This window comes from Nestor notabilis, unplaced genomic scaffold, assembly GCF_000696875.1.
Source record: "Nestor notabilis isolate BGI_N333 unplaced genomic scaffold, ASM69687v1 scaffold7344, whole genome shotgun sequence".
In the NCBI taxonomy this organism is placed as follows: domain Eukaryota; kingdom Metazoa; phylum Chordata; class Aves; order Psittaciformes; family Psittacidae; genus Nestor; species Nestor notabilis.
In genome coordinates, this window is record NW_009924217.1 from 63,623 (window position 1) to 74,353 (window position 10,731).

General features: G+C 34.8%; 1 protein-coding gene across 1 annotated transcript in view; it reads left to right on the forward strand.

Annotated features, from left to right (window-relative positions):
• VPS13A (vacuolar protein sorting 13 homolog A (S. cerevisiae)) overlaps positions 1-10,731 on the forward strand; it is a gene marked incomplete at its 5' end in the record, with an annotated part of 71,559 nt that overhangs the window by 60,014 nt on the left and 814 nt on the right. The window contains 3 exons of the mRNA XM_010012512.1: positions 6,804-6,889; positions 7,518-7,641; positions 9,188-9,262. Of these exons, the coding sequence (XP_010010814.1) occupies positions 6,804-6,889; positions 7,518-7,641; positions 9,188-9,262 (285 nt within the window). The remainder of the gene's footprint in view (positions 1-6,803; positions 6,890-7,517; positions 7,642-9,187; positions 9,263-10,731) is intronic.

Genomic DNA, 10,731 nt, shown 5'->3' on the forward strand with positions numbered 1-10,731 from the left:
TGAAATACTGTTGTGGTTTGTTACTGCCTGAAACATTGTAGGAAGGATTTTGAATGTTTTAAATACAGAGGGATCTTTTCTTTTTTTTATTTTTTTTTAATTTTATTTTATTGAGAATGTAGAAATACATTTTGATCTTCAATCCTGAAAAAAGACAAATTATGTTTAAAAGTTGAGGAAATTGGAAAGGTTACTACTGCATTTTTATTAACTTTACTGGATTTTGGCAATTTTTAATGTTACCTGACATTTTCTTTTTCATTTTGGCTTTTAGTGCAATTTCTTTTTATTTCCTGTAAAATTTTGCTTCTGTAGTGACCTTCCTTGCAAGACAAAACATGTCAATTTTATAACAAAACATTTTTAACTTGTTCTAAAACAGCTTTAGAAAGAAATTTAATCATTTTTTGACTGAAAAAGAATCCCTGCAAAAACACAAACATGGGAGGTTTTTTTTTTTTTGAAAAAACACAATTTTTTCTATCAAGTTGGCTTAACTTTTAAGTTTTCTAACTCAAAATTCTACAAATCATTAAAGAATGTGGAATTAAAATTTTGCATCAATGGTAGTACTTCTGGGTCAGGTATCACTAATTCAAGTTCCAATGCAATATAATTAAAAAGAATTCTTTCTTTGCTCATTAGATTGAAAGGTTGTAGAATGCTATCAAAAAAACCCCAAAAATGTAAAAATAAAAAAATGCCAGTATATGTGGCACGTATGATTATATAATCCTCAGGTATCTCTTTCATGGTGTATAGTTCTATTGAAGTTTTTACATTAAGAAAAAAGTAGTGATTTTATACAAGTACTTTATTTTATTCTGTTTTGTTTGTAGCTCCCTCTGAATATACATTGGAGAAACAAATAATTTGGATCTAGGATAACAAAAAATTTCATCACCTCAGATCTTAGGACTTAATTTTTCTCTAAGTCATGGAACCAAACCTTGTGAAAAGTTTAATAGCTAACTACCTGAAACTGATGCTCTTTAAGGCATCAAAAATGGGGGAAAAAATCCCAAACCCAACAATCGAACAAAAAAACCCAACCAAACACACAACCCCAACCCTAAAACAATTTAGAGATTATTTTACTTAGGGATTTACAGTAACATATAAAAAAATAGAGACCACCTTTTCCCCACTCTCCTTTCCCCCCATTTTTAATATAATACATTTTGATAGCTTAACTTTTGGCTGCACGATTTTTACTCCCACTTTTTCACTGGTGAATTAAATTTGAAGCCCAGTATTGTTGCTGAAAACCTCAAGACTAAGTGTCATCCATTCAGCTCAGGTTGCCAAGTTTTCTGCTGTCAGCTACAGAACAAGTTGATGATTCATCTTTTCCCAAGTGTTTAACTCTTTTAGTGACTTCTGTAATGGTAATGAGGTTATACATTGCTGAGGTGAAGAATTTGCTGTGCTTTTTATCTCTGGTGTTGTCAGGTACATCCCTTTTGATTAGGGTTCTTAGTATTTCGGTTTTCTCAGGAGATTCTATAAGCTTAAGTCACTTCAGAAGGGTACTATAGACAGTTTTTGGAATCATTTAATACATTGTTTACACCTTCGTTGTTGTTAGTTATTTACAGAAGCTATAGACCTGCCAGAAATCACTGGTCTTTGCCCTGCCAGGGAATAAAGCTGAAAGATAGGCTAGTTTCATGCTTATGAACATTGCTCATGAACATTAATGATGCCATTAACATTTGACATCATGAAATCAGTGGAGTTCTCTGTGTCACATCTCAGTGCCTATTGAAAACCAAAATAAATTCAAACTTCATTTGTTTATTTATTTATTTATTTATTTAGTTTAGTTTATAGTGTATGAGGTTTTGAAGGCTCTTCTGCAGTGTTGGGTAAGGTTGCTTCTCAGCTATGCTGCAGTGGATGTAAGCTTGTAGAGAACACAGACCTTCAAAAGCTGTGCTTCAATACTGTGTCCTACTGTGGTGGAGGTGTTCAGCTTTCAGTTCAGTGATCCGTTTTTGTTCATGAGGTAAGCTTCAGATCAGGTGGTAGAATGTTGGAATGGATTGAACACTCTCGTTTCTTAGTACTCAAGCTTCAGTTTGCCAGGAAGAACATCTGAGAAGTTGGGAAAATGTCATACTCCTTTCTTTCTTTCCCTCACTTCCCTTGGCTTGGATTCAGATTAAAACATAAACATCTCTATCATGACGTACTCTTAAACTGGCATTTCACGTAATAAAATTATAGGGAGGAATAATTTCCAAAGTTCAAAGTAGATTCATTTTTGTTTGCCATTGTTGAGACTCTTACTAGGCATCCATTCATGCATGCCGTCTAGTTTGCTACTCCCTTGATTCACAGCTGTCGTTTTCCAAAGGAGGAAATCTTGTGTCTAGGTTAAAGGAAAGAGCAGGATCCTTACCACTTAAATGTGCAAATTTGGGGTAGTATTATACAGCTATTGTCCATCCCTAAATAGAAGACTTGTGTGTATTTACGGAAAGCTTGCTGAGAACAGCTAACAGCAATTGTTTCAGAAGAACATGGAAGCCTGTTCCATGACTCAGTTTTCATCTTGGCTTGTTTGACTAAAACAAATGTTTTTATGGTGGAAAAGGAAGTGAAAACTAGAAATGTCCTAGGTAAAGTACACACCACCTTGTTAGCAGACAAAAAACAGAAAAGCAAATTGGAATATTTTGCCATTTCCCTGCTGATACAATAATCACTTCAAAAGCTGTAAATCCAAGAACTTTCGTTGTATTGGTAGGAAACATAAAGAAATCTAGATATGGTCATCATAATGGAAGTATAAATCAGTATGGTTTCACCTTTCAGCTCATAGAATGAATTCTTTTGGTATTGAGATCAAAAATTGACCAAGATAATTCTGCCTTTAGCATAGGCACATATTTCTGTTGTGAAGTAGAAGCTTCATATTCTGAAAGAAAGGTGCTGTCCCAGTTCTTGCTGTCCTGCATACTTTGCCATTAGATTGGAATGTTAACCTTGACCACAAATTTCTGTTCATTTTCACCAGAGCATGTTGATTTCAGAGTTGCTGCTCAGCATGGCTGAACAAAATCTTGAATTCAGGCACTAGTGTGTCATGGACAAAAGCTTTGCTGTTCGTGGAATGACATTGTGCATTAGGATAACTAGAATGAGGGAGTAGCCAGTAAAGGATTAACTTTAATTCTTATTAACAGGGGATGAGAAGTCTGCATGGCAGAAAAAGGAAGGTTTTACTTTTGTTTGTTTGTTTTGCTTTGTGTGACAGTTTTCCCCCTTTTTTCAAACACATTCAAGTTAGATCTATCAAGTGACCTGGGTACTGCATAGAGTTGTTAAATGTTTCTGTGGTGAAGACTGGGTGTGCAATTATACCAGGTTAGTCTGACAGAAGTAGCAATTCTACAGCTTTGAATGAAGTCACCTTATAATTTGAACTGAAAGATATATTCAATATTCGAGTTTCTAGCAAGAACAGTGAATTGCCTTTAAAACTTAAATGTTTGGACAGTAATCAATTAATAAGGAAATACATTGGCAATCTAAAATCTAATTGAACAAGTTAATCCAAGCAGAAAGGGAGACTTATAACCACTTTTTAAGTTGCAATAGTTCTTACAGAATTTTTTTTTTTTTTTACATTTCATTTGGGATAATTCAAGAAGTCTATCAAACATTCTGCACTTTGTATCACACATACTGTTTATATTTTCTAGAACTATAAGCGTAAGGTTCATAGATTTTAAGTTTTGTCTTCACTACGGACTGCTCTGTTTCATTGTCAAAGCCTCTGTGCTTGCTCCTCAATAAATCAGAAGCATGTGGTGTAATTAGGAATCTTTCCAAATACAGAGATGGCACTTTTAAGACACTGAGCACATTTGCATATCCATCTCTGCACAGAAGATCACATCTACTGTTAGGTTACTGCAGTGACATTTAAGCATTTGTACTACAGGTAAGAATAATTTGCGAAGAAGAGAATTTGTGGTTGGATTACTTCAAATTTAACAGCTGCCAGACTGTCTTTTTTCAACAGATTCATTCCTTTTCTATGTCTAGTTAACGAACCACAACTTACACTAATCAGGTTATTAAACCACTTTTAATTTGAAATACAGAAGTTGTGTTTAGAAATTAGTGTTTTGTTTTTTTGTTTTCTTATAGTGGTGAAACTAATATTCAACAATGATAGATCAATGTTAATAGTTTTGCATCATCCAAATTGCTAGTATTCTGCAAACAATAGTGAAATACTGTGAAATTGTTTTAAAAGTACATTTGTACATCTATTTATCCTTTTATGTTTGAGTTTTATAAGGCACTTTGGTAGCAGAGTGCAGTAGCGATACTGCTATAGCAGTTACCAGCAATAAATGGGCATATCCATCCATGATGTATTTCCTAATGAATAGGTGGAAGTCTGACACTAAAAGGGAAACAGATTGTAAACGAAGGGTAGAAAAATCTAAAGGCAGAATATTTAGAAGTAGTTACTGCTCAGCATTGGCATAGATGCAATTGCTACCTTTGCAAAATTACTGTGCAGCATTTTCCTGTGCTTTATTTCCAATTAGCATGTCTTGTCTACAAAACTCTAGACTACAGTCTACAGAACAAAGTTTGTAGATACTTTCTACAAAGTTATCTGTGTTCTTTCTTATAGCATGCAGATAACTTTGAGTTTACCATCATAAAACTCATTGCTAACAATGAGGAGTAATTAGCTTAACACATACTACATTCTGACAGTATTTTTGTGCTACACAACTCACTTGTTTGTGGATCTTAGTAGAATGAAAATCTTTTTGTGGAATCTGATGAACTATTTAAAAATAGCTTTTGTTTAGGGTTGCAGCCTGCATGCGTGATAGTTAAGTACTGTACTTCCTTAATAACTTTCATAATTCTCAATTCATTATCAGTTACAGTCGGGTGAGATGGCTTGTTGAAAATCAACTTGCAAGCCAGTGAAAAGAGAGAAAGAGATAACTTTGCTCTATTAAGTCCCACTTAAAGAGGATTAGCTTTTGGATTGAAAGCCTTACCTCAATGCTATGTGAAGGATAAGGAAGTTATCTTCTTTGATGCAGGAGAAAGACTACGGATCCTCTCCACCCTCATAAGGCTAAATTGCTAAATGTTTCCCTATAATTGCTTCTAATAGAAGAGAGATACTGGTCATGCTGTGCAATATTTATAATGTGTTTTGTCAGTAAGAGAAATTGCTAGCATTGTTAGAGAGTCTTGCAGATTAAATGCAATGATGTGCATTTGTCGTCTCTACTGAACCACCCTTGCTTTTTCCACACACATGATTTCTCTAAGTTCCTGTCAGCCTTCTTTCCCCTTTCCCTGTCTTTCTCTCAAGGCCACTAACACTTAACATCCATCAGGATATTGTACTAGACCTGACCTACAGGATCAGGTATCCTATCCATGCTGTCTGTCCCTACATCCTTGTTTGTCTTCTAACCATCCAACATGTTGTGTTCTGGAACAAATGGGAGTGTGGCAACCCCTAGACAAAGCTTGAATATGGAGTTTCCAAGCCCTTAATTCCTCATTTCTTATAGCATTCTTCATGTTGTCTTCATCCTGCCCCTGACACTAGCTTTTGCAGAAATTCAAGCAGTGACTTATGTAAGTAGGCATGTGATCCATAGATGTGATTATGTAGCCCAGCAGAGTTGCAGGGACAGAAATACTCTGAACTTCCCAAGAACTTTCTGGAAATCTCTTTTGGGAGCCTGTTATGCAGATATTCTTGATTTTAGTCACTAAAGAATCAGCATCTTTAGGGGAAGGCATGATTTAAAAAATATGTTTGGGCAAGTGAAGTTATCCATGCAGCTATATTTGAAGTTGTGAGGTATGTCTAATTAAATGTCTTTATCATTTTACAGTGATGATGAATACTTATTAAATGGTTTTGTTATTTTAACTGCATTGAGAACTAACCTACATGTGTTTTAAATATTGGCATACATATGTGAAGCAGTATGTATGTAGTTAAGGGTTTCTTGAATCATACTGGCTTACACTAATTTTTTTTCCTTCCTATTTGTGACAGATGGGAAGTATGCAAGGAGTCATTTCCCAACTAAAATACAGCAATCTTAATTCAATCACTGATTTAATCACTCATTGCTCAGAAAGTCAGAATTCCAATGGTTGCCAAGTCAAGTTACAGAGCCCCTGTTTTTAAAAATTATTCATCTGCTGTCATTAATAGTTAAAAGTTATTGCCCATTAAAGAGTCCCCATTAAAGAATATTCTGTTACAATATTCACAGCAATTAAGGGGCAAGATTAAGTAAATTCAGGGGGAAACAAGAGATTATGGAGAAAATAAGCATTGCCTCAAGTGCCCTATTAAGTCCCACTCTTTACACGACAGTGGGTTCTTGTATACGGTTAAGTATAGATTTTTTCCCCTGAGTTAGATACTCCAATGTTTTGGAGGTAATTTAACATAAATTAGGAAATTAATTCTTACTTCTTTTGTTGTCTCAGAATTGTATTACACAGCAGAAGTTTGGTGTGTACTAAAAGTATGTAGAAAAGTGATTCCTGATATGTTTTGAAAAATTACATTATTCCTTGACTGTTTTGGTTATTGATTTTTATCTTCATGGCTGCATTACCAGGAACCAAATAATTGTATGTAATTTTGCACTTAGCTGTCACAGATCTGTTAGTCATACTTTGGTTTCAACTTTTGGAGAATAAATACATTCTTAGCGCAAAATTAGTATATGAATTAATACTAGCATATTCACAGCAAACAAAACTTTCATCTCTTTTAGAAAATTGAAAATGGAAGATTTGCAAAACTGAGATACATTGCACATGCTATGGTCAACAGCACAGATCTGTTAATGGTTACAAAAAGGTAAACAGTTTTTACTCTGAATAGTAAGTACTTAAAACTATCATCAAAATGTTCATACCTTGATAATTGTTGACTAGTAACTGTGCTGTCATCATGTATGTAGATAAAATAACGGGGAAGGCATGCTTAGTAGTGTGCGGTTAATAATATTGTTCGACTGTGGGATTGTTCAGCACAAGAGTGTTGTTTTGAGTGTCAAAGTAATTTCTCTATTTAAGGAGAGAAGCGGAATATTGGTCTTTAGCTGAGAAGGATTTGTTATAAATCTGAGTAGGCTGAAGTCAGTAGAACTTATGGGATTCCCTTATAAATTAGCATATTGAAGGAAAAATGGGTAATACAGGAACAGAGTGAATAATGTCTAACAGTGGAGTAGCAGGCATTCTTCTCAAATAGGAATTCAGTGCATCTTTTTGTAGAAATACAGCTAGAAGCAGTGTTACGGTTTTGCTATAAGATATAGTATTTTAAATAAGAGGAAGATTCAAAATCTGGTCTTTTATGGTTGTTATGTATCATTAGATGAGAACTATTTTGGAACAATTAATAACTTCACCAGATCTAGGGTTACTTAACTTTTAAGTATTTTTACACTAATTTTAAAATTATTTCATTTTCTCATACATAGCGGTGTGTTATTTGTGACAAAGGGGACATTTGGACAGCTGACATGTGAATGGCAATACACTTATGATGAATTTACCAAAGAACCATTCATCGTTGATGGCAGAAGATTACGCATTGAAGCCAAGGTATGTTAACTTAATGTTTTGTTTTCTTTTTTTCTTACTGTTTATAAAATTGAACTTGGAATTCTTGATCTCTAGCCTTTGAATTCTTGATCTCTCTTCTAGTTTAGATGCTTAGAGAAGGGAATTGAAACTTGTCATGGGCAAACTCCACATATAACTAGCTTCTGACTGTTCTAAGCAGAATGGTGACTTGGTGTTTGCAGATGAAAGTATTCCTTGAACCCTGGGAATTTTTTTTTTTGGTACGCATCACTTCGTGGTGTATTCATAGTTTGTAAAATGGTGATACAACAAAACTCTCAGAAGACTGCAGAGTACTTTTATTATGCACTCTGTCACTGTGGAAATATGCTAACGTTAGCCTTCTACCTTGTGGTGATCCCAAAATTTTGAATACATCAGAGCAATACATTTGCATGTACTATGCATCAAAGAGATTTTTTTTTTTTAATTTGCTAGTAACCAAATTCTGCAAAAGTGTAATAAAGTATTCATATCTTTATAAAAAAATGTAATTACATATGCTTATCCCTTTCAATGCAAACTGAAGAATGTTGCTCTCAATTGCAGTTTTCCTTTAAACAATCCCAAAAATTTCTTTCCCTGGTAAACGATCAAAGGCCATAAGGAGAAAGATGACCACTGGTGACTGAGTGTACTTAGAGAGGCAAAGTTCATTTTAAAAAAAAAAAATTACCTCTTAAATTCTTGTTGAGATGGTAACTGAATTTAATTTCAGTCAATGAATTTAACTGTCAGTGTTTTGTATTCTTTCTGGTTTTTATAAGCTTCATATGTGTAATTACACATATTGGTTGTCAGGACAGTCTTGACAGTGTACAAAGTCATTCACTTTTTCACTCAGATTATTTGTTTCTATTGCAGAGAGCATGAAAGGCAGAGCCATATTGGTTTGGAATCCTCCAAACTGGATTTCTGACTGCAAGTGAACTTTTACAGGATGAAATAATTCTTAGAGCCATTTCAGACAATGCTGAATAACATATCCATCTTTACCCCTACACAGCAGTCATTTCAGAGTCCATTAACATATCTGTAGTATGGTCTTTTTTGAAATGTATGGTTGAAAACCGATTTTACAAATCACTGCTTATGTTCTGTTTCTGAAGCCTAAGTTGCTAACACTATTACTTGCAAGTCAGTATTGGTGGAATGTCCCCTCAAGTAATGACTTAAAGGTGAAAGACAAATTACAATCTTAGGGAGTACTGGATTTTGTTACCCCACATACTCCATTATGTGCCTTCCATTCCTGCACAGTTTTATAGTCCATTCTCCAGGGACTCCATTGTAAGGGAAGTCTGTTATTGCTTGAGCGTTACACTCTACTGTGCTTCCATGCAGAAAATGAAGTTTCTCAGGGTGTGTGCATGCAATGTGAACATACTCAGATCAGTGTAATGGCTGGCTGAACCAAGTAGCTATATAGCTGCCTTAATGGTAAATACCTTCTTAGTTGTAAGACTGAAGGAATACATTCAATTTTGAATTACCTTTTTTATTTTTTTCTTTTAATCTTTTTTAGGAGCGAGTTAAGTCTGTGTTCCATGCCAAAGAATTTGGAAAAATTATTAATTTTAAAACTCCAGAGGATGCTAAGGTAAAATCAAGATACTATTACAATTATACTCTGCTAAATTTGGCTTAAAAAGTGAAACATTCTTAACCTGAAACTACTATGTATATTTAAAGTTCAGCATTTCCACACAGCCATGACACAGATGGAAATGACAATGACCTATTCAGTACTGAATTTAAAAAATACTCGAGTACCAAGCTTTTCACTTCACTGTAAACTTCAAAACTATAAGTGTCAAACAGCTGATTTAACAGTACTACTAACAAAAAATAAGCAGTCAAGAATGTGAATTAAAATAGTACGTTTTAATAGAACAAACAGTATTTGTAAATTACTCTTAGTTTTATTCCAGGTGGATGGGGAGGTGAGGTGTCATTCCTCTGTTCCTCAGTATATAGTTTTGGTTGAAGGAAGAAGAAAATCCCGAATAGAAACACAAATCTTTTATTTGATATGATACATGGCCTCTTCATTTTGACATCACTAGTTTTGACTACAACAGAGAGGAGTGGTTCAGGTCTGCTACCAGAACAATGAGGTAGCTGGGATGCAAAAGTTCTGCTTTGTTCTTCTTAGCAGAGCTAATTATTTTCATAAACAGTAGATTAGTTGTGTATACATTCACACCAGTGGGATATAGTACTCCAGGATCACACTTTGAAACAGTCTGTGAAAGTTGCATCCTCTTATTTGAGTTGCTTTTGCATCTTTGCATCTGCTTTTGTCTTCATGAGCATCGTTTCTAACCACAGCTGAGTTATAACGTTTGACTCTTACCTCAAAAAGCATTACAAATACACCCCATGCTGACTTGTCCATACTCTTTGGAGGTACTGAGTTTTTTGTTTTTTGGGGTTTTTTTTTTTTTTGGCTGTCCAGTGAGTAGTCTGTGTGGGAAGGAAATCTCATCTGTGCCCCAGCTAAATCAATTAATGCATCATACTGTGTATGCCATAAGTCTTAGGAAAAGAAAGCTAAAAAACTTCTCACAGAAATGCTGGCTTGTGTATTTTCCTAGAAAGGCCCATGAACCTTACAAAACCACCAGGAATGTGAATATGAAGGGAAATGTCACTGTCAGACAGGCTTGGTAAGGAATGTGGTTTTATCTTAGAGCAGGAATACTTCCCTAGAAAATTCATTAATCGAAAGTTTCATTCAAAAAATTGTCAGGGCCTTAGGGGCTATCCTGCAAAAGAAAGCCTTTTGAGAGTTGCTTCTGGGTGTTGTTTAGGCTATGGCTTATTTGTGCAAATCTGACATCTGTGCTGTGTATATAGAGAGATGATATTGAGGGAAGTGTTTTAAGAGTACTGAAAACGAAACTTGCACTCTTAATAATAAGGAGGTTATGAGGTCATTTCAGTGACACTGCATTGTGAACACTGTCAGTCTACTGGACACTACAAGGTGTTCCATCTGTGAGAAGTGCCAATTCAGCAATTTCTTTCTTGCCAGTTCTTCTTTCAAATCTTCAGCAACCTGCTGAA